Source organism: Cyanistes caeruleus, chromosome 4 (assembly GCF_971803275.1).
Source record: "Cyanistes caeruleus chromosome 4, bCyaCae1.hap1.1, whole genome shotgun sequence".
NCBI lineage: Eukaryota > Metazoa > Chordata > Aves > Passeriformes > Paridae > Cyanistes > Cyanistes caeruleus.
The window spans coordinates 6,380,655-6,405,329 of record NC_141704.1 but is presented as its reverse complement, the minus strand read 5'-3'; the positions used below and the strand labels follow the sequence as shown (position 1 = coordinate 6,405,329).

Genomic DNA, 24,675 nt, shown 5'->3' with positions numbered 1-24,675 from the left:
CAATACTGTGGAGTTTGTGGGGATTTAGTTAAGTTCTTTTCCCCCTTCTCAAGAGAAAGAAATACTTTTGGAAGGAACAAAGCACTGCATATACCAGTAGATGGTGCCACTGATACTGGAGTGTTTCCACTGCTGAACCTGAACTTTTGTCTCCCTTGAGAGGGAAATAACTCAATCTCTGATTGCCAATTTCAGTATAATTAACCCAAGGCTTTTCCTTACTATATTTCACCTATTTAGAAATACCCAGTCCTAGTATGCTTCCCCATGAAGAAACCTTTTGTGTCCTGCAAGGGAATAACAACAATGTGCTCTAAGTCTATTTGTCCCCCAGGTATACTCAGTTTACAGAGATGAAATTATTAGCTCTCAGCAGGCTGGCATTTGTTGAGACCAGAATAAAACTTATTTATCTTAAAAATTAATTAATTACATTTTTCTTAAAATAGTTGCCGTACAGAAATCCCCTCAGTTAAACATACCTTAGTTCTGCTACAGTCCTCTCTTAGTTTAGCTTTTGTGGGTGTGTGTGAAGTAGTGAGACTTTCACTGCTCTCAAAGTTAATGGCTAAATGCTTAATAACATGGTAGTAATTTGCTGTGGGTAGTCAGCCTTGACTGTGTGTTCCAACAAGTTCAAAAAATGTAAATACTGCTTCAGTTATTGATTAACAAAAGAGATAAAAACTGTTCAATAGGTAACTGAGATACCCACAATGTTTCACCAGGAATCTTTTGTGTTGTCAGGAGGCTGGCTGGTCATGCTTTTTGGGGGGGAGTATATTCTGCTGCTTCTAACCCACAATTTAAATACATAATTGTCTCTTTTTCTGTAAGTGGGTATTAAATGTCTTAGAAATGGGCTCCAGTGACGTAGAGGCTGAAAGGAGAAAGGAGGCAGTTGTGATGGCTTTGTTTTGGGGTTTTTGTCTTGATGCTTTGTGCCAGGACAAGCTCTGTGTATCAACTGTGCCTTTGGATTATTTTTGTCAGCGTATTTTTTCTTTTTCTTTTCCTTTCCTGAGCAGTAGGGAAAACCTTAAGCCTTCATAATGTGTAAACTCAAGATGCATTTTTCCCTTACAGGCAATTTCTCATTAGAAGCATGCAAATTTAGGATGTTCCTCTCCACTTACTTTGGCTTGTTCTAGAATTCATATGTTTACTGCATTAACTTAAGATTCTGAAAATAAAATTAAAATACTTCCTTCAGCTTGTTACATGATATTATGAGGCCTCAGAGTGCGGTTGGTTTCTCTGCATTTAAAATTGATATATACACAGCTGGTTAGCATAAATGTGCAAAGGAAATGGGTGTGAAGGAATGTAATTAAGGCAAGAGAGAAGGAAATAAAGAAATTCTATAGAAAACTTGAAAATATTACCATTTGTGGGAGTACTAGCAGAGTTTTTGGGAAAAGGGTGGCCACATCAGATCTGCTCAGCTTTGTTTTATGTAATAACTGCTACATTCATTTAGAAGTTTGCCACCTTAAAAGTTAAGTTATCTACCTTCCTAGTTATGTCTGCTGCTTTTCAGAGAGAATATTAATACTGTGCCACAGCCCATGGCCTTGTCTGGAAGAACCTTTTTTTTCGCATGTTGAGATGGATCTGAATTTTCTTTGTCTTTGGTAATTTATTGAAGGTCAAATTCTGTAGTTGATGGTATTCAGCATTTTATCTATGGTAGGGGTCAAAAAGGAAGTTAACTATGAAGTATGCCAACAGGTTATGGTGGTTTACTTTCTTGTATTATTTTTGAATGATATTGCATTCTGAAGTGGGCCAGAAAAATTGCATGTGTGTAGTTCTGTCAGTGCATTGATTCTTTTCACAAGTAAAATGGTACCCATATTTGTAGACATAAATACATTTTTGTCTATGAATTGTCTGTTTTATCCTCTCCTTTGTTTGCAGATTGGATTTGCTACCATTTTATGCAAGACTGGTTGCCACATTGCATCCCTGTATGTCTGATGTAGCAGAGGATCTCTGTTCCATGCTGAAAGGGGATTTCAGGTTCCATGTATGTTTTAGTGATTTAGTTTTTTACTAAAACCAGGTTAACCAATCTCATAGGTAATCCTTATGAGGAAAACCCATTTTGTGTTATGTAGATACTACTTCTAAAACTCAGTGAATATTCTTCTGTCAGCTCAGCAGTTCTAGAAAAAAGAAGAGAAATTTTTGTAACTTTTTAAGTCCTTTTAGAGGAGAAGTTTTTACAGCTTTCCATATATGCTCACATATTAATATAAATGAGCTATACAACAGTTACTGCAGATGTTACAAAAATTAGAAGCTCTGCTTCATCTGTGTTAAGAATTTTCTGTAAATTAATAGCTTGCTTTTAAAATGAGACCTGACCTATTCTAACATTTCCCACTACAAAGCTACTATTGTAGTGATCACTATTATCATTCAGTATTTAATTCAAAATAGATTTTACAATTTTCATCTATCAAAATTTTCCACATAAATGTACTTTTCAATGTTGTTTCCTTCACTTTAACTGTTGTAATCAAAATTATTGTGGTGCACAGTGATGATTCCCTCACTATTTTCTGAATTCTGTGGCACAGGTTTCAAATTTTTTTCTAATATTGACATTAGAAATGTGTATAAATTGCTCAGACTTACTTGAATCTTAACTATGTTAACTTTATCAGAAAAACCTCTTTCTGTTGGGGAAATACAGTTTTCTGTTTTGCAGATTATGTTTAGATGTAGATATATATTTGTGTTTTGTTCCTAAATTTTGCTGAATGTCAGTAATTTTAAAAGTCTGCACGTTACTAAATCTGACTTGAAAAAGCCATCAGTGTTTAATATTTCTTTGAGGACAGTACAAGTGGCCCTATTCATGTAGAGACTTCTTACTGATTCTGAAAATACAGAATCTAAAATATTTTATCACTGCTTCACTGTGGCAAAGGAGGAGGATCTATGGCTGTAGGTATGTTAGAGGAATTAATTGTTTTGGGGGATGGGGAGATGGGGAGAAGAACAGAAAATCTTCCGAAGAAACAAGGTTGTAGGGAGAGTTTTAGGAAACCCAGTGAGAAGTCAAGGTGGAGCTTGAGGAACCAAGCCAATACCAAACACTGCTGAATTCCCAAGTGTATTTTGTGCATGTTCAGATAAAAGTAATTTAGAAGAATTTGGTATTTTTGAGGGTCTACAATTATTTTTTTTGGTTGTTTTTTAGGTAAGAAAAAAGGACCAGATCAACATTGAAACAAAGAATAAAACTGTGAGATTTATTGGTGAGCTTACCAAGTTTAAGATGTTCTCCAAAAATGATACTCTCCACTGTTTAAAGGTTTGTGTTGTGATAGTCCTGTATTCCTGTGTATGTTGAAAATGTGTCCCCATCCTATTCCCCTTCACTTACCTGCTGCTGATGTTACATGGGATGTTTTAAACTCTGGTGTCTTTGGCTGCTGTGTATGAGGAGACTTTTATAGCTGCTATAGAGGTTAGAATGTTTTACATTTTCTAATGGGAGGAACATATTAAAATAAACTTCTACATTTGGACACAACCAAACTGCTCATAATTTTCTTTTTAAGTATGGCAGACATTGGTACTTACTAATCTGCTGTACATTGCAAAACTTCCATTATGTTGATTTCAATTAATGTTTTTGTGGAGGCAATAACAGTAAGAGAGAAGGACTGGAGGCAAAAAGCATTTCAGTGATGCAATGCAAGGTGTGGCTTTTATGCCATTTTAGCAGGTGCTTTTGTTTGTTGAGGAACAAAACATCTCTGGAAGGCATTGATCTCTAGGCACATCATCTCACTTTGCATGCTGATAAACATTCAAACCTTGATGTCAAGTCCCAAATTAAAAATAGGTTTTAAAAAATAAAAGTGCCTTTGATGAAAGATGATTGAGACTCACAGCTTAACATCACTTCCTGTGTGAATAGTTTCTATTCATTGACTTGTTAGATATCAAACTGAATTCCTAAAGAAATCATAATCACTCATAATTTCACTTCTCTTGTCTGTAAAATGCAATGCTGTATTAATTATAGTTATTGCTTAACTTATAACAGTGCTGTTAGGTGTCCTCTGAGGTTAATGTGCCCTTGTGCAGTAATGGGTAGTTTGGGTGGAGTTTTTATGTTGGTCTTTCAAAACATCCTGTTCTTCTGAAGCCTAAATTTGGGGTCTATAGACTGTTCTTATGAGAGTTTTAAAATGAGATTAATCTTTTGAATATTCATAGAATGGTTTGGGTTGGATGGGACCTTAAAGATCATCAGGTTCCAACCCCCTGTCTTCCTCCTAGACCTGGTTGCTCAGAGCTCCATCCAATCAGGCATTGAACACTTCCAGGGATGGGGCATCCAGATTCTCTGGGCAACCTGTGCCAGGGCCTTGCCAATCCTCACATCTGATCAGTGAGATCCACTTGCATTTATTCTGTAAAGAATTTAGAACACTAGTGTAGTTTTCAGTCTGGTAGATATAACTTAATGTTTTCTGGAGCTGAAAAAGATGTTTAACAAGCTGTACTTTTGTATAAATACATACCAGATGCTTCTGTCAGACTTCTCTCATCATCATATTGAAATGGCTTGTACCTTGCTGGAAACCTGTGGAAGATTCCTCTTCAGATCACCAGAATCTCACTTAAGAACCAGTGTTCTTTTGGTAAGAGAAAACTTGCTTTCTTATGGGGGAGGTGTCATGGCCTGACTTAAAGCAATTATTTTTGAAACTATTCTTGAGAACTCCAGTTGACCTAAAAACCTCTTCATGACTTGAAAAAAAATGTAAAAAAAAAACTTCAGTTTCTGAAGTAAAAAGCTGTTGCTTTTGCATTACTAGTATTCAGAGACAGGGCAACCCCAGAGGATGTGGTTGCAAGAATATTGCAGCTGTACTTGAACATGCCTGAAATAGTCTTTGGGAGAAAAATAAATGGAACCAGACATGATTTCAACTGGAAGTGAAGACATTTGTGCAAGAGGTGGTTTCTGTGCGCTGTATAATGATCTGGAGTTCTAAATGTGAAAAGAAAAGTTTATGAAGACACTAAGAGAAGCAGTTTTAAAAGTAGAGATTGGGAAATAAGATTAGAATTGCAGTCTGTCAGTCTGGAGAAGTACTGGCAAAGACTTAAAAATAAAAAGAGCTGAATAAAAAATAAAAAGAGCTGAATAATATATTATCTGACTTGGGAGACAATCCTAAAACTCTGTGTCCAAGGCAAGAGCCTGAATCAGACATGGTTGAAGAAGACCTTCAAAGATAGATTCACCTTTTCTTAAACCAGTAATCTCTCTTATGCTCTAGTTAATGGAGTTGCGTACTTTGGTATACTGTTGTACGATTTCTTTTCCACAAAATACTGGTTTTTTTCTGAACTTCTTTGAATGTCAGAACATCTGTTGAGGTGGTACAGTCATGAGAGGAAAGAGATGAGCAAATTAACTGCAAGTTCCTTGGCTCTTGTTTTTTGTAGCAGCATACTTTGTATCTTGAAAGGTTTAAATCTCAATTTTCTAAAGATTTGCCAGCTGATGTGTTGTATTGTGCAATATCTTCCTTTCCATAATCAAGTAATTTTCCCTTGAAAACCCCGTTCCATTATGTTTAAAAGACATTTCCTCATTGCTATCACTTTTTGGTAGTCAATAAAAATTTTAGAAGTGAGGAAAAAATGAAATACTTACACCAGAGCTGGGTTTTGTAACTGACTGCTTTTAGTGTTGTGCACTACAAAAATACTGACTGTTAGCTGGATTGCTGGAGTCTGCTGGATGAATGCTAAACATGGCTTAACTGTGAAGTGCAAGACAAACCACAAACACTGTTTGAATCACTGAAGCTTAAAGCCTCACGAGGTTTTGGATAAGTAGTCTTTTCTTATGCATTGAGGAACCAGGAGAAGGTGGAAGATGGCGAATAGGTTTGGAATATATTTATTAAGATGTAAAATAGGATAAATAGATTTGTATTCTGCATTCATCTTAATAGCTGCATCTTCTAAGAATCCTGTAAAAAGCCTACAGAGATTAATTTTGACTTAAATAGTCTTATACAAATTGGATCATAGTCTTATGGTCCACACAAGTTAGTGTGAACTGTGGAAAAAATTTCTCCTAAAGGAAGCTGATAACAATTTTATGGTAAAAATCTAAGTGACTGTAAAGCTGATATACTCTTTTGGGTAGAATTAAGGCCTGTTGATCCTCTAAATAATTATCGGTCCTAATCTTTACTGCTGACGATGTATTTTGTAATAAGATTCCAAACAGGCCATGTGTCTCCTATTAAAGACAATGTTGCTTTGTCCTGGTGTAGAAGAAAGTCATAGTTAAGAATGGATTTAAAAAGTAATTAAGGAAAAATTACTTATTGAGAAGTAAAGTGTTCTATAAGGGCATTGCAAATTTAGTGGCACTAAGTTACTTATTCTAGAGAACCATTTAGTGATCATATCCTGATTTTGTGGAACTACTTCATGTTTTGCAAATTATTTAAAGATTCTTCTTTTATTAGGGCAATGTTTATTTCTAGTAATAGTCCTCTTGGCAAATCTTTCAAATTCAGTGTCCTTTATGTAATTTAAAATACTGATGTAAAACTAGATTTGCTTTAGGATTGATCAGTTGATAAATTGATTGCTTGAATTGGATTTTTCGAATTGGAGATTTGAAAGGAAGATCAACATCATCTTGATCTATGTTTCTGTAGCATAATCAAGTTAAAATGCCAAATTCTTGTATTATACTGTTGTGGCCTTGCTGAAAGAATATTTGAAATTCTGGTATTAAAAGCTTCCTAATGAATTTTTAATAATTTAATTTAGACAATTGTCTTAAGCTTTAGGGCCAGATCACTCGTGCTGATAAATATACAGGACTTAAGCTACATGGCAGCTTCCTTCTTGATATGACTGCTCTTTACTGGTGGTGTTGAGACTGTGGCAGATGTTGTTTGTAGAGGCAGAGGCTGCGGCTAAGTAAATGCAATTCATGTAGAACTGTGTTAATTCACTATAACAATAAGTTGCTTCCACAAAATAAAAAAATTCCATTTTGAACTGTCGGAACAAGTAGCAGGGCAGAGCAGCGCAGGTATTAAAAGGAAGGAGGAGCTGAACAGTTTCAGTGTCCTGCTGCAATCTATTGTTTAAATGTCAGTCATGCTGAAATGCTTTCTGAAATTGGAATTCTCATGATGCTTAGGTTTTGATTAGTAACTTCTTCCTTCTTTTTTTATGGTTTTTTTTTCCATAGTGGTCATCACCAAATTTTCTTTTGAAATGCTTCTGCAGTATATGCTACGTGCAGAAAGATTTTGCTATTCACCAAGAACCCAAACAGTTTTAATATTTTAACAAGGATACTTTAATGTTGTTTGCGGTTTGTTTTTATTGAAGGGAAAACAGAAACCTCATCTTCAGATGTAATGCTTTACCTGTTTTTTTCTTCATTTTAGCCTAGTAAAACGGGGATCCAAAGTAGCTGATGAGCTTAAAGCACTTTGGACTGCAGGTGTTGCTTTTTTTCTTATGAATTGCCTCAAGGTTTTTGTTACTACAAACAGTGTAATGCTATGATTTCTCTTTCTACTTTGACCATCTGATGCCTTAGCTGAAAAGGGACTGAAAGGGTTTCTTGAAATGCTGAAGATTTTTCATAAGTAAAGAATAAGACTAATACAATCCACTTACATTTTAGAACACACACTCAGCACTGCTCAAAACCCAATAAATTACAGTGATGTTGAGCCTTCAGGTAGTGCATATTGTTTCTTCTGGGAAGAACCATTTTAATTATAAATTATTATTTCCAGTATAATGTACAACTTTTTATAACAGGAAAATACACAAATTACATAGACTTAGGGATTTTTAAATGTTATTTTCCATTCCTTCTGCCATTTTCTCTGTTCTGCTTCACTTTGACCCACTTTGTTTTTCAGTTTATAGCGTAGCATGATAAATGCCTTTAAGGCAGCAAAGGTGTATTTTCACTTGATCTATCTAGAAAAGGTGAAAAATTTTCAAAGATAGCATTAAGATATATGACATGGTAAAGTTTGGGAAATTTCTGCTCTAAATATTTTTTCCCCACAGAAAACAATTTATGTACTCAGTTGTTAAATGCTGTGCATCTGTTAGGTGGCTGTAGGAAAATGTGCTGTTACTGACAGAAATTTCCCATTTGGAAAGGAAGAGTCTCACAGGGAATCAAAGGAAAGACCATTTGTGTTGTGGAAAAGGTTAAGAATGAAATACCTTAGGGTTGATGTCAGATGGAGACCTTCCTGGTGATAGATGACTAAAATCCAGGAGGAAACTTAAATTATTAGTTGGGTAAAAAGCTACTCCTCCTCATTGAATTAGCAGCTGAAACTCAGGGTTAAGGAGCTGTTTGAGTACATTGATATTTTAGTTGAACTGAAATGTCTGCCATGTAAAAGAAATTTTAAATTATTCAGGTTAAGTGGAAAGGCCACCAGTATGAAAAACAGTGTTTTCTCACCAATAATCAAAGGAGGTTTAAACTCTTGGTTGCTTTACTGGACTGCATGAATGGTTATACTAACATTTGTGTGTAGGGATGAAATAGGACTTACATATTAATTTTGTTTGTCTGTTTGAAGTTGTAACTTACTGTGTAGCCAACCTCTAGCAGAAAATAAAGTTTACAGAGGTCCAGTTTCCTGGTGAACCACCATAGAGGGATTTAGAATATATAGGATCACTTACAGAATTAATTACACAGATGCATACTGAAAAGCATTTAATAATGGAATTAAGCTCATCCTCAACTGTAAAAATCAGCAACTTAGAAATGCTATTTTTATTCTTGTACAGAATTTTTAGATAAAAGAAATTTTTAAACCCCACAAAATAAACCTTAACTTACATATCTAAGTTGAGGTATGGAGAAAAGATTGTATTAAGGGAGGAAAATCAGGACAAACCTGAAAATCAAGCACAGTAATTAGTGCTCTTACTTGTTTGGTTTTTCCTGAAGCATTACTTTATGATAGGTTTTTTTCTTGCACTTTTCTTTCCTGCTTGGGTAAACAGCAGTAATGGAGCATGGAATAAGGAAAATTCTGTTGTCTAAACCTTTGGAAATTCATATGAAACCATCAAAAACTCTCTGGAGTTACATGCAGATGTAAAAAGTAGATTGCCAGTCTTATGATTCACTGTGTTTGTGCCAAGGCACCATTATTTCAGCTGCTTTAATTAAATAAAAGCTAGTTAAATAATGTTTAAACAGAGTTCCTAGTAAACCATTATTTTATCAATTATATCTAATATAAATAATATATAAATATAACAATGTAAACCATTGTGAACCATTTGTCTGAACAGTAGCATTAAGATTTTGAGTTAAATCTTAAAAACTTTTCCGAAACCTTTTTTACCACAGGTGAACTATTATAATAATAGGGATCATAAAGAAAAATGGCCAAGGAAAGAGCAACACAGAACCATATATTTGTACTTTGTCTTTTTTTCTCTCTACCCAAGTTTTTAACTTAATTTTCTGCAACCTTTCGTATTTACCATATCCCAAATGTAGCTCTAAAAGCCTTTGGCTTGAAAATGTGGTATGTCAGCATCTCTAACTGGTCATTTGCATTTGTTTCCAGGAACAAATGATGAGGAAAAAACAAGCAATGCATCTTGATGCACGTTATGTTACAATGGTAGAAAATGCCTATTACTACTGTAATCCCCCTCCAGCTGAAAAAACTGTGAAGAAAAAACGTCCTCCTTTGCAAGAATATATCCGTAAGCTTCTTTACAAGGATCTCTCCAAGGTCACCACAGAAAAGGTAAATCATTTCAAAATCTTTAATACACTTTTTACTGAAACTGGTGTAGTGGTAACTTTGGAAAAGGTTTGGGGAGAGCTGGTTTTTTTCAGTTGCAAGGAAGAGGGATCATTTTTGTATAGATGAATAAAGTGGTTTAATTTCTTTTATTGGAGTATGTAGAAGCCCCAGTTGTAGACCTGTGTTCTCAACAGTATCAAATGGTGAAAAAAGGGAGAGTGAGATGAGAATAATTGTGTTCTGTACATTGTGTTGGGAGAGTTAGGGATAAAAGGCTTCAGTTACATACAGACTTCAAGGGCAAGTAAATTATGGAACAGCCTTGGACAGGTTGATCAGTAGTTCAAGGACAGCAGTTGGGTTATGTACATAAAGTCTTCCATAGCCACTGCAGGTCTGGAGGATGCCTGGAGGGGGAGAAAGAGGTTGTTTGCAGGTGCTTACAGGGATTTCATCCCAACCAGAAGAGAAGGGGGGATGACAGGGAACATCTTGATATTTTACCTGCTAAAATGTGAAGCTTGTCTTAAAATTTGGTTTAGGTCCTGAGACAGATGCGCAAGCTGCCTTGGCAGGATGCAGAAGTTAAAGACTATGTTATATGCTGTATGATCAACATCTGGAATGTGAAATATAATAGTATTCACTGTGTAGCCAACCTCTTAGCAGGGTTGGTCCTTTACCAGGAAGATGTTGGAATTCATGTTGTGGATGGAGTGCTAGAGGATATTCGACTAGGAATGGAGGTAAGCAATCAGTATTCTTGCTAAGCTATACTCAATCTACTTACGTTGAAAGGAAAACTAAAACAGTTGTGCTTAAAGGAAGGAATCCTTGGATTCTCTTTTTTGTCTCATGACTTTTCTACCTCACTTATTTGCTTTGTATAGGTTTATTTAAATTAATAGAATAATTGTACCAAAAAAATACCCCAACAAAACCAAACTAACAACATTTCTTAAGACAATTGTTTTGCCTCCCTTATCTTAGTAAGGCCACAGAATTTCTTTGACAGTGTAGACAGATTTACACAACTTCAAGTAACTTTGGAGATCAGTCCATATTTTGAAAGCTGTTATAATTACAGGAATTCTTTGGGTGATGAAAAGTCACCATAGATTTAAGATAGAGTGTATGCTAAATGTATTGGAACTTAAATACTAGCTGACCAGCTTTCATAACTATTTAATGTTTACTTTCATGTAATGTGTGTAGCCATAAATCATCTTTTATTATAAGAAATTCTGTCAACTTTTTAATGCAATTTTTCCTTTGAAAAATGTTGGTTGAGTTGGTTGGTCTGTTTCTGCATGATAAAGTGAATTTTCTTGTTCTTTTTTGATAAAGGTTAATCAACCAAAGTTCAACCAACGGCGGATCAGCAGTGCCAAGTTTTTGGGGGAGCTTTACAACTATCGAATGGTAGAGTCAGCTGTAATATTTAGAACTCTGTATTCCTTCACCTCATTTGGTGTGAACCCTGATGGCAGTCCTAGTCCACTGGACCCTCCAGAACATCTGTTCAGAATCAGACTCGTCTGTACTATCCTTGATACCTGTGGGCAGTATTTTGACAGAGGATCCAGCAAGCGAAAACTTGATTGCTTCCTTGTATATTTTCAGGTATTCTAATTTTTACATAGCTCTGTAAAGTTCTTTAACAAGCTAATATAAGTTGGTATGGTACATATTTATCTCCTTGTTCTCTAGCACTGTAATTTGTAGAATCTTGTCTGTCTGGTAGCAGTTTTCGTTTCAAGTGATATGTTGAGTTATGCCAAAATGATTTGAGGCGCTCAGTGTTCATGTTGGGGTTTGCTGAACTTGAGGAAGAGAAGATTATTTAGACTGCTGTCTTCAGCTAATGGTTTTTGTAGAAAAAGAGGAGTCAGATACTTCTAAGGCATGCTCAGTGAAAGGATGAGAGGTAATGGGCATAAGCTGCAGCAAAGGAAGTTCTGACTCAATAAATGTAACAAAGGTGGGGAAAAGGTTTCATAATGAGTATTTAAACACTGAAATGAGGAATTTCAGATCATGGAATTCATGCTAAAACTTACTGCATTTAATTTATTTTTTTATTTTCTCTATAATTTATACTAAAACAAGGGTATTAAAAAATTAAAATTAAGGTGATAACTTATTTCAGACCTTTGAGATACAAATCACTCATCTGCATGCAAGGTGTAAAATAATGTTTTGAAGAATAGAACCTCAGAATGGTTTAGGTTGGAAGGGACCTCAAGGATGACCTTGTTCAAACCCCCTGCCATGGGCAGAGACACCTCCCACTAGACCAGGCTGCTCACTGTATGATGTGGTCTGATTTTTCAATGCAAAAATAAATGTTTCAGAGAAGACATTATTGTATTTTTGTTACACCTAATAATTTCAGTAAGCCTTCCTCTTAAGCATGTCATCTTTTAAGTAAGATTCTGTTTCAGTTTCAGGTGCAGTGTTTGCAGCATCTTAGTTCTCAAGTTCTACTGTTAGCTTCAATTCAAATTGGCATTTATTTTTTACAATGTCAATGTAAGAGGTATATGTGAATTTGTTGTAAAGCAAACTGGATAAGGCATTTGAAGCTGGCTGCAGTCTAAAGATTTTTTTTATGATGTTTCCCCCCATTCCCATAATATGCCTCTGGAGAAATTAATTTTCTTGAAAATATCTGGGGGAAGGAATTGAAAGCTGTCTGGTTGTTAAGTGGTCATCTCTTGTAGAAGGAGTTTACTCTGAGAAGGCACTTTCTTGTCAGGGCTTTTTTGTTCTGTTTTCATACTTTTAACAGTAGTTATGATTCTTAATGTTTGTGATCTTTGATTATCAAACAAGTTTTAGTGATATAAAAATATCTAATAGTTGTATGAAATAGGAAAGCAGTGACATGAAAGCTTTTTTATTTTTTACTGTACAAATATGGCATTTTAAACTTCATAACTTTAATGGTTTATAAACATCAGTGTGCATATAATTGATTTTAATATTTGATATTCTAGCGCTATGTGTGGTGGAAAAAAAGTCTGGATGTTTGGACAAAGGACCACCCTTTTCCTATAGACATAGACTATATGATCAGTGATACACTGGAACTGCTGAGACCAAAGATAAAGCTCTGCAATTCTCTGGAAGAAGCTGTCAGACAGGTGCAAGACTTGGAACGAGAATTCTTAATAAAATTGGGTAAGAAAATGTGTAAGGGAAGTTAGGTATTTTTGACAATTCCTGTAGTTCTTAAAATTGTCTCTTTATGATGTAATAGGTAAATATTGTTATGATCATTTATTCTCATGATAGAAATATTTTTTGTATCTTTTTTGCATGTTTTTTCCTAATCATCATAGATACCATACAGAATCTCCATAACTCTAAAGTAAATAGATGTTGTAAAAAATATTCAACATGAATACTCTTAATATAATAGTATTTGGGGAGCAGAAGTGTATGTGTGTGTGTATTACTTTTATGGGATTACTTTATGGAATCATATGGTGCAAGTGATGAGGAAAAAAATCCTTAATTTAATCAGAAAAATGTAGGAATCACACTAATTTCAGGAGAAAACAGTTGGGCTGGCAGCGCAGGTCAGTTGAAAATATACTGATATCATCATATTAACCTTTAAACCTCTTGTACATATCTATTCTTAGAAAGTGTTGGATACTACTGTGCTCATTATTTGTTAAATGAAGTTGTTTTCTGATCTTCCATTTTTATTTGAAAACAAGCATGTTCATTAAAACATTGTATGTAAATTTTACACTTTGTAAGTGTTAATTAGAGCACTTCACCTACTTGGACACATTCAATTTTTAAGAATAATTCTTTAATTCAGTGGGATGAATATGTCTAATAGCCACATAAAAGGTTGAAACTTCTGTTTTAGGAGGAACTTTCTTTAAAATATGCTGTTTATTTCATTTACATGCCTTGAAATTCCCTACGTAGTAACTGAAAAGCGGATTAGAATTCCTGTATGGTGTGATCTAAACTCACAGTTATCATGCTGTCAAAATGTTAACCAAGAAGAAATATACAATGTGTTATATAAACTGTAATAGTCTTTTGAAAGGTACTCAGCACTTCCTTCTACAAATAAAAGGGGCTTCACAAAACTTTACAGTAATGGCTGACGCTAAGTGCAGTTGGTCTAATGTCAAAAGAGGAATGACAGCCTGAATAGTGACTGTGTTGACTCCTCAGTAAATTCCTAGAAAAACTGGTGGCCTAGAACATCATTCACGTTGATATTGCAATGTAATTGCAATGAACATTGACATCAGCAATCCTCTGAAGGATTAAGTGGCTCCATAAATTAAGAAAAGAAAAAAGAAAGAATGTATGAGAACAATGAGTGTGTGAGGGAATTTTGAGGGTTTTGCATTGGATGACTTATATATTGCAGTGGTCATTCTCTAAAAACAGATTAATTTTTTTACTGAATCAGAACCATGCTCAAGTCTTAAAAACATTCTGATTGAAATCTATATCTAAGACTAAACTGGACACTGTAGCACTGGAAGATGCTAGAACTAGTTTTTCACTTCTGTGGAAATGGTACAGATAATGGTTAATGGTTAATAATTGAAGGATGCCTTACTGAAGGAAAGGAGGTATTTATATCTGATATTTTACACACAGAGTAAACTAAAACATCTTGAAGGACAGAAGGCAAGCAGGTCAGCAGAGAAACTGTGAGATGAACTAAACACACAGTGTAAGAATTGTCAGACCTGTCTGCAAGGAGAATGAGCACACCAGCTAGTACTTAAGGGAGAGACTTCACTTTCCCAGGGATTTCATACAGGCACCTACATCCTCATAGGTTCAAGTACAGCCTCAGAGCATTAGGAGAGAGTTATAAAGGTTTATTACAGGCTGAGAAAATTGTTGTTTCAAAACTGTTAATTGACAGTAGAGGGAAGTACTGCTGCAAAGACTGCAGGGCTTCATGTCTCTGGATTCTGCTGGTTTTGTGCAGTCTCTGTACTTTGGTACTCAGATTTTGTAGTGTGTTTCAATACGGTCCACATTTAGTTGGAGGATGGTTTGAGGCGGTTTGAACAGCTTCTTCTGTTCTCAGGGTGATTTTAAGCATTCTCTCTAATGTTTTCCTCCTTTTCTGGCAGGACATTATTACTCATTGTGTCTAAGTTAACTATATAGGAAATGTTTCATTCAGAAGTCAAATATTATGACAAACGGCAAGTTTTAGTGCTCAGTAACAATGGACTTTTGAAGTGATCTTCCACATATAACTTGAGTGGTTATATGTGTTTTAATGTTCTAAATCTTTCTCTTTTTTCTAAATTTCAGGAATTGTGAATGACAAAGATTCCAAGGATTCCATTACGGAAGGAGAGAATCTGGAAGAGGATGAAGAAGAGGAGGAAGGTGGAGCAGAGACAGAGGAACAATCTGGAAATGAAAGTGAAGTAAATGAGCCAGAAGAAGAGGTAAACTTAATAATTTACCTTGCCTCATGTAAAAGTAGTGATTTTGATTGTTTATTACTTCCTGAAGCCCTTCTAAGAGTTAGCAGGTGAAATCTGGGTGTGCACAGCCCAGTCAGTACTGTGAGGATATTCCCATCCTAGTTCCATGTATGTGGAAAACTGAGTGTCTGAGGCTTATTCCTTGTTTTGGCAGAAACTTGAACCTGACAGCTTTGCTCAGGCTATGTGCTACTTCTCAACAAGAAAATGCCTTCAGCTTTTGGCATGAAAAAAACTCACTTTTAGATGACTTTCTTTATCTGTTGTAGAAACATTTGTATTGACTAAATGTCAGAGTAGTCATTAGGAAAAATAACAGGTGTTCAGGGTATGCTTATGCAATATGAATAAATAAAAGATTTATGGAGCATAAAAACCTTCCTTGTTTACTGTGCTAATAATATTTTCAATCAAAAATGGTGGAGCCAATAAAAAAACCCACAAGTACGTAGAAATTCTGACTTGTCACTATGACACAGCAAAGTTGACACGATAATGGTATTGTTACAAGAAAATGAGTTCATCAAGGAAACAGAGAACAATTTTTCACCGTGTGCTTGGGCTGGTTGATTTTACTAATAAGCTTTCTTTCAATAGATGTCTCTCAGCATTAAAGGTCCTGAAGTTTGGCTGGTTTTGTATTTTCACCCATAAATTAGTGTCAATAGAATCAGAAACAGTACCAGGGTAGGGAAGGCACCTTGGGAGATTTTTGTATCTCCTTTCTTTGGACTTAATGAGTTCTTGCCAATCCATTCCTTCAGCTTGAGTTGTTCCCTCTGAATGACAGAGTGTATCAGCCACTACTCCTGGTTTTCTGCTGTGCATTTGTGAAATTAGTAATAAAGCTGAGTGAGTTCAGACTGGAACATTAAATAAAAACTAAACCAAGCAAATTTACAAAGACTCAGCTAAGCAGCATGAGAGTTTAGGAAAATGTTTGAGGAACCAGCTGTCCTTCTTGTTTTAAAATAGTCAGCAGTTAATATTGAATATTCCAGGAGGGCTCTGACAATGAGGAAGAAGAGGGTGAAGAAGAAGAGGAGGAAAACACCGATTATCTTACAGACTCCAATAAGGAAAATGAAACCGATGAGGAGAATACAGTATGTATTGAGCTGGAGATAAGTGAATTGAATTTGCATCTTTGGTTTTCTTTACTCTGTTTTTTGTCAGTGCTGCTCATAACATATCTGGGAAAACACAGCAAGGACGCTTCCTGTTACTCTTTCAAATACATTTTATAGCTTATTTTCATATTTGCAAACTTTGGTTATTACTTTGGAAAAGTTTTATGCTGTCAAATTTACTGCAACATGTTTTCACAAGACTGTGAGCTTTCACAGGTAGCTAGACTGGAAAATACTGTATAAATGGTGGTTTTGCAATGCCAGCAATAGTAGCAAACTGATAGGATATAACAAGGTAAAGCAATTACACTCCACTAGATCTCAAGACAGAAAAGGAGTCAAGAGTTGTGAAATTCCTACAATACAAATTTGGGATTGACAGAGTGTAACGTTTGCAGCTAAAGAACCCATCTGGTTGAGCCTGAATTGCAGTTCCATAGTAAGGAAATAATGGACATTATTGAAAAATGTGTTGGGGTGCTGGCTTCTGACATTTTTGCTGTCACGTTGTGCTTTCCAAATAATGGAAGAGTAGCCTTTGTCTTGAAAATACCACCTAATCTTATGGCCTTAATGGAGAATTGAGTTAAAATAGGTGTGTTAATGATAGAGACTTTTTTTTTATTGTTGCCGTATCTTGTATGTGTCTATGCACCTGCACACACACACACACAGGAGTCTGTCAGAATGTTATGAGTGACCATAAATCAGGAAATATGTCTTTCAAGAAAATAATCAAGGCTGAAAACTTCTTTCTTGAACAATTTGGTTCTATGAACCTTTTGATTGTGTATGATAAAGAAGCAATAAGGATATTTTCCACTTATTTCTAGACTGAATATTCATATTTCTGAAACTAATGTAATGGACAATGTTTTTCCATTGCAATAGGAGGTAATGATTAAAGGAGGAGGACTGAAGCATGTCCCTTGTGCAGAGGATGAGGACTTCATTCAGGCCTTGGATAAAATGATGCTGGAAAATCTTCAGGTATAAATAATTACTTTCTTAATTTAATGTACAGCTAACTGTAGTTGATTTTTTTCTTCAAGTAAATAAGTGATTAATGCTTAGGTTGCTGTACTAAAGGAGTGAAGATTTTTTTTTCTATGTTTTGGCCTCTTCTCTGCAGTTGACTTGTTTGGCTTTTAGGAAAATAGCTGTTAATTATATTGTTTGCCCAGTGAATACGTGACATACTGACATATATTTTACAGAATGAATAATGAATGCAGCAGATACTGTGCAACACTTCTGGCTTTATATTAGGTTTTAGTAGGCTTAAAATGCAGATACATTTAAATTTACATAAGCTTTTAGTACTTTGTTTTCTTAGTCATATCTGGTAAATATTTCAGTATTGAGTATAGCAAGCCCTGTATAATAAATATATTAATAAGATTTACAAAAAAATCTTGCATTAAGAATGTACATTCTAAAGTGTGTCTCATCACACAGATTTCTTTCCCTAAGAGATTGCCTTGTAACTGTCTTCTTTACAAGCAAGGAAAACAAAAGGAAAATACAGTAACCCTAATAAATGTATTTATATACTACTTCATTTTCCTGGAAGGTTAAACCTTTTCTCAGTTGTGAAAATCAATGTTGCCAGCCTGACTGTGTCAGCATTTGATCATTTACAGAAATCACTCTTTTTTCATAGCAACGGAGTGGTGAATCTGTTAAAGTGCATCAGTTGGATGTTGCTATTCCTCTGCATCTCAAAAGTCAGCTGAAGAAGGGCCCCCCACTTGGAAGTGGGGAAGGAGAGTCAGAGTCTGGGGACACGATGCCATTTGTCATGTTAACACGAAAAGGCAACAAACAGCAGGTAAGGTATAGATACTGTTGAAATAAATAAAGGCTTTCTTCAGAAAAAGTAACATAAATTTTTTTTATTTCTTCCATTTCTCAAAATCAGATGCAGTCAACTTCATATTGATACATGGAAAATACCATACATAATTTCTCTGAATTCTTGGTTGTTAATAGAAATTGTGTAGAAAAATTCTCTGGTCAAATTATACCGTTTCTATTTACATTTGGTGATTCTACCAGTGGTTCAGTGGTCTTTCATGTATTTTAGATATTGTTGTGGAAGATGAAAAGATGTGGTTGGTGAGCTGCCACTGAACATTGAAAGGAGGAGAAAGAAAAAGGAGTATTCCAGAATCTTTAAGATTCTACAGCTTTTCCTGAAAGCACTTTTAACTTCAAATGAAGATACATGATCATTGCTAACTTCCATTTCCTAACTGACTGCCACTTGGCTGAATCTGTTCAACTTGCAAAAAGAAAAAAAGTCATTATCCCTGAAGACACAGGGAACTATTTCAGAATGCATGGAGTGAATTAATCTCTTGGAGAAACTCTTATGGAATCAGGTGGATAAAACAAACTAACTCCTTACTTCATACAGCTAAGCTGTATGTTAGTCTTGGCTCTTTTCTCCAGTGTATGTTTGAATTTTCCTAGCTCAGCAAATGCACACTACACAGATCTCTACCTAACATATTCCACATGTATGTCTTGTCATGGTTTAGGGCTTTTAAAGAAACTTTTTCATTTTGGTTGAATAATTGATGAAAATAAATTATTCTGAATTTATAAGGAAAGCATACCCAAGGAATTGTTTCATGCCATGTATCTGAGCCTTTCAAGTGTTTAGATCCATGTTATTGGATCTTGGCTTTTACATTTGTTACCTAAATTGTGACAGTAGTGTAGCTGTTGGGTATAAACCTGAAGGAGGCTCCTTCTCTTCCTTCATATGAAACACATTTCAAAAATCCATGTAGGAAGTGGTTTTTCTGTTTTCCTGGAACTTGAATGTGGTATACAAAATTCTATTCTACAAAAGCTCTGAGTGGGAGATTTTAAACTGTGGTCATTGGTCTGAGAAGGGGTTTAAGAGAGCTCAATTTTTAAAAAAAAAAGTTGTTTAGTTTTTTCAGGATAACTTACTAGGAGTATCTCTAGTTACAAGGAATTTTGGGATCTTCATATTCCATGTAAAGGGGAAAATATTGCAGAAATGTGACTTAGAAAGAAAGCAGAACTTGTTCAGGAGTTTTCTCTGCTCCTCCCCCAATATTTGGTTTTGGGAGTAGGCTCTTCCTGCCAAAACTCCTCTCAGTGTTTCTAGAAATGGAGAAAACAGTTGCTTTATAGACTACTTCAGCTCTTGAATTAATGAAAGGCTTCTTTGTCCATAGTTCTGTATTCAGAAAAAAAATGTGTTTTAGTACAGAGTTTTAATAGAAAAATAAGCAGGAAAGAAGAGGTGGAGTTGAAAAGAAAATAATTATTCCTTCTTACGGTGCTTTATTTTAAATCTGCATGAGCAAAATGTGCAATGAGTTTTGAAGTGATGGATGCTTAGTTCACTGATCAGTTATAGCTGTAAACTTTCAGCTTTTAAAAATAGGCATAAGAAGTTTGCAGCAACCTGGGAGGCTGTAAGTAACTTCATCTGCACAGTCACCAGAGTGATAAATGAGATCAGCCCACTTGCTTGCTCTGCTAGTAATGATTTCAGTCTCTGTGTTCTTTGTCAGTGGTGCTCCTGAAACAAGAAATGTTAGAAAAATGGACTGTGCTGTGCTTCCTTCCTCAGGGTAACATTTGGTAGTAGAGATCCAGTTGCCAAATACTCAGTTACATGTCAGTATCCACTCAGATTTTAGTGCAGCATTGACAAGTAGTTGTTTGGACTAATACAAGAGCAACTGACTGGTATTTATCAGCTGCATGTATCCAAATTCATGGTTATTACAGGCTGATAGTGACATGGACACCATATTTTATCCTGAAAACTTAGAAAACTAGTAGCAGTAGAACCTAACATGGTTATTTGAAATTAAGATGATGGCATTGTGATTTATCCATAAGCTATGAGGGATCAAGGGGAAATAATGTTGGCATCATAAGGGATTAGAGCTGAGCTGTATCTAATTCCACTTGGTATTTCTGAACCAAGAAGTTTTATGCCAGGTAGGTATGAACTAAAATGAGATGTAGACACTAAAAAGAAAGTCAAGAAATTTGGTTACTACCTAAGACAAAAGATTTCCTTCTCATTGAAGGATTTTAGCAAGGCTCCATAAAAGAATGATAATATCCATGGAATGGTCAAACCTCTCCCTGAATGTGAAATTTTTTATCTCGTTTATATGTTCATGTCTTTATCTCGTGGCATTTTTGTAAAATCTGCAGTCTAGTCTTCTGAATAATGATTTTTCATCTTCCTTCAGTTTGACATCTTAAAAGCTGAATCCTCTGTCCTGCCCCCATCTCACAGATTTGATGTTTTTGATACACCTGTTCACTATTTGCAAATCGGAAATGTTTCAGTTGCTCAGTAATCACAATATCCTGTTGTAATTGTCATCAGTGACTTGATTTCAGGTGGAAGCTGATTGCCTTGAGATAGTGACTCAGTGGTGTTTTGTTAATTCCCAGGCTGTTGTTTTTCTGTGTCTGTTTCTCTCATTTACACCCTTCTATAGTTCAGTTTTCTTTTTCTGCTTTAAGCATCCCATTTAAGCATCCTGAAATCCCATTTAGCTGATAAATCCATAGAACAGAGAAAATATAAAAGGCATATTAAAATGGATGAAGAGCTTAATGGTGAAGCTGGGGAATTATTTTTATCATTAAATGCTGCACACGGATTAGTTATTTGTGTAGTTTACATAAAGTTCATTTGATGATATCTGGGAGCCAGCACAGCCTGCTCAGCAATAAGTAACCAGATCTTACTTTGCTCTTGGAATTTCAGCTTTCATTTCTAGTCTTCCCTGCACACCTTAATAACAAGCTTATATTTATATTCAATATAATATGCTATTACCTGCACCCCCACCCCTCAAAAAAATCTCATCTAAATACATCTTGTAGTTGGTAGGGTTTAGGGATTTACTCTACCCAAGTTTTTCTGTCTTAACTGTTTTGACCACAGTTTATTTTGAAGTGCTTCATCTGAGTCTTCTCACACTCATCACTCTGCTGCTAGTGGGGCATTACTGTCTGAGATACCTTGAGACAGTTTAGTGATTACTGCATTAAATACTAACCACAAGTGGTGAAGATTTTGCTTTTACTCTAAACCTTCTCAGCAGATGCTTTGATAATATATCTCTCTCCTCAGCTTTTGACATTGTAACAGAAAAGAACACTTAGAAATTTTGCTCTGTTTCTTTGGAAATTGATCTCACATGTTGGGTAACAGGGAGAAAGATTCAGAGTAGTTAATGGAATATTGAGAGTGATTATCCTTAAATGCATTACCCTTGTTATGGCACAGAAATACTTATTTCTAATGGACAAGGAGTTGAAGGAGGAAATGAGATTTTTCTAAATGTTTACAAACTTGAGCATTAAGGATGTTCTGAGAACTGTTGTTTCAGTTGTGAGTAAGATTAAGAATTATTTCTTTGTTCTGAAAGAAACAAAGATTTTGTTCAATTGAAAAAAAAAAAAATAGATATGTAGAAGTAACAAATTGGATTTTGTGAGTCTGGGGAACAAGAAATCATCTTCCCTACACCTTCCTGAAAATACCAGCTGGATTTCCAGAGAGAGGGTATTTCTGTGGGAGTGTCAAGTTTACCTGGTGTGCCTTCTGGCAAGTCAGATAATGGGTGTTTAAATCAGAATGTGTGGTGGGCACATTTGGGTATGGCGAGGAGGGAAAGATCTATCAAACACCATGGTTGTCTCTAGACTAAGAAGAGCACTGGGGAGCCAGAATCATTCTTAAAAAGAAAAGTACTGCCCAAGGAATTCCAGGAAATGTCTGAAATGCTTTGAAATGTTTTTCCTCTGTTATCACAAGGGATAGTAGTAGAAATTCTGCTCAGGGGGCTTCGTCTCTTTGGAAGGAAGGGACTTGAAGAGGGAGATGCAGCTTTCTGAGCCAGCTGTGGTGCTTTTATCTCAAGACCAGTTTTGTTCACATGAATACTGTCTGTAATAGGTTTTGGACTCAGCCTTTTTTGTGCATTCTCTGTCTTAAGCAGGTCTTGCATTTTCTTCTGCTGCTTTATGTGAAATAGAGGTTCAAAACAAACCAGCAACACACTTCAAAGTAGAAACTTCTGTAGAAACTGCCTCATTGAAATAACCTAGAAATAACCATAGCATTTCTGTATTTTGGATTGTTTTGTATTGGTTGGGTTTTTTTCTCTGATGGGCACTTAAAAACTTATTTTCATTTGCAGTTTAAGATTCTAAATGTACCGATGTCTTCCCAACTTGCTGCAAACCATTGGAACCAACAGCAAGCGGAACAGGAGGAGAGAATGAGGATGAAAAAGCTCACTTTGGATATCAATGAACGGCAGGAACAAGAGGATTATCAGGGTAAGAAAATCCCCAAGTATATAGTTTTTATTTTTAGGGGAGCCTTTGTGGATCTCTGTGGAAAGATTATTTGTGATGATTAGCAGCTGAAGTTCTAAATATTAATTTGCAGTACTTATGGGAAACCTGTGTTTTGGTTTTAGTCATTCATTGTTTCCTCCCTGGTCTTTATAAGTTTTTGTAGGTGTTCTATGAAAAGGAATTGTCAAGTGGGTCTCAAATTTCAGCATTTCCATTTATTTTGGGAAATGGGAAGAACTGAGATTGTTCTTTTAAAAAAAAGGTAATACAAAATCAATGTGTAATACAATCAATGATGTAAACTTGTTTACTGCAAGACAGTTGAGTTGGATACAAGATGAATTCTGTGCAATTTAAGCTCTGCTTTTAAGCTATTAATAGCTGTTTTAGATATTAATAATATTTAGACTCCTTAGTCTAGCTGAGACTTGCAATTCCTGAGGTAACCTTCACCAGAGAAATGTTCTTCAAAATGTTACCTCAGCTTCATATTGTAAAGGTTCTAGGAGTCCTCAAATCTGGAGCATTAGCATATATTAACAAAATGAGGGTTTCGTACAGATTACATGGTTAATTTGTTTTTTGAAGACATGCAAGTCAGACATTTTGGAACCTGGACAGATTGAAGCAAACAGTTAATACAGCAGATCATACAGTCCCCAAAGGTGCACTTGATGTGTTTAGTTGTCGGGTGGTTTGTTTTGAGTTGTGGGTTTTTCAGATTTAAATTCCTGTGGCTTACTCAGATAGTAAACAAAGCCAGACCAATAAAACTAATGTCTTATGTTACTGTTTCCATTTAACATCTCAAAAGTTTTTGCTCTGCTTTTTTTTTTTTTTTTTTTTTGTGAAGATGTTGTAGTCTGGTGGTAATCACAGTGTAAGTAGTTAATTAGCAGGAAATCTCATTTAAGGTATTTAGTGAAAGGTCATTGTTCATCAAGAAGTGGGAAAATAAAGTGGTTCTAATTTTAAAACACCATGGAATCCAGTAGTTCTTGCAGAACTTTGGTAGTACCAGAACTAAACCTGTAATTGTAAACAGGAGTATCTTCAAAGTGAGTGTCTGCAGAGTTCTGAAGTGGTAACACAGTATTTTCTTAAACATGGTAATTAGCTCAGAAATTTTCCTGAGACACTGCTCTTATTAAGCCCACTTAGAAAAAGGAAGAGAGACTCTAGAATCAGACATTTTAGTGTTTCTCCCAGATTTTGCAGTCTTTTCCTCATTAGGTACTTCTGATATTTCTTCTGGTCAAGGCATCTGGGTTTTATACCCTGTTGTATGACTTTTTTGATATCTAAAATGAACCTGTTTAATCTAGGATTTTATTGTGAGCAATTGTACTTTTTATCCAAAAAACTGATTTATCCAATCACACTGATTTATTTCTGTTGGACAAAATTAGACAACTGTTATGAATTGGTAAGTGGAAATAGGCTTTTTGTTATTTTTTCATAGATGTTTATTTAATTGCTGTGTATAAAACAATACAGGAAGGAAGTCAACACAAAAGAAAAGGGGTTTTCCATAATTGACATCCCTTTTTAAAAGAGCTGTTGTTGCATCTTATTAACCTGGGTAATATACAGAGTAAAACCAAACTAAGAAGGACCTTTTAATCAAGCTAAATTAAACAGGCCAACTTGTATTCACCTTTGGAACAATTTTTTATTTATATTTTGTGCAGTTGATGGTTACTTTTGAAGTGTCATCCTGTCTGTGACAAGTTGGTACCCATTGAATGAAAGTGTTGGGTTTAAATTTCTGTGTCAAGCTTTGAAGTTACTGAGGGAGGAAGAATTCTCAATTTCTGGAAGAATGCCTCAGGGTTGTCC

General features: G+C 35.3%; 1 protein-coding gene across 5 annotated transcripts in view; it reads left to right on the top strand.

The window, feature by feature from the left end:
• The window catches only part of UPF2 (UPF2 regulator of nonsense mediated mRNA decay), a 51,793-nt gene that overhangs the window by 19,396 nt on the left and 7,722 nt on the right, over window positions 1-24,675 (top strand). For all 5 annotated transcript variants that reach the window (XM_086886465.1, XM_086886469.1, XM_086886466.1 and 2 more), the window contains 12 exons: window positions 1,921-2,029; window positions 3,212-3,325; window positions 4,551-4,667; window positions 9,642-9,827; window positions 10,370-10,573; window positions 11,175-11,450; window positions 12,827-13,010; window positions 15,144-15,283; window positions 16,324-16,428; window positions 17,344-17,442; window positions 18,116-18,283; window positions 22,674-22,815. In XM_086886465.1, the coding sequence (XP_086742591.1) occupies window positions 1,921-2,029; window positions 3,212-3,325; window positions 4,551-4,667; window positions 9,642-9,827; window positions 10,370-10,573; window positions 11,175-11,450; window positions 12,827-13,010; window positions 15,144-15,283; window positions 16,324-16,428; window positions 17,344-17,442; window positions 18,116-18,283; window positions 22,674-22,815 (1,844 nt within the window). The remainder of the gene's footprint in view (window positions 1-1,920; window positions 2,030-3,211; window positions 3,326-4,550; window positions 4,668-9,641; window positions 9,828-10,369; window positions 10,574-11,174; window positions 11,451-12,826; window positions 13,011-15,143; window positions 15,284-16,323; window positions 16,429-17,343; window positions 17,443-18,115; window positions 18,284-22,673; window positions 22,816-24,675) is intronic.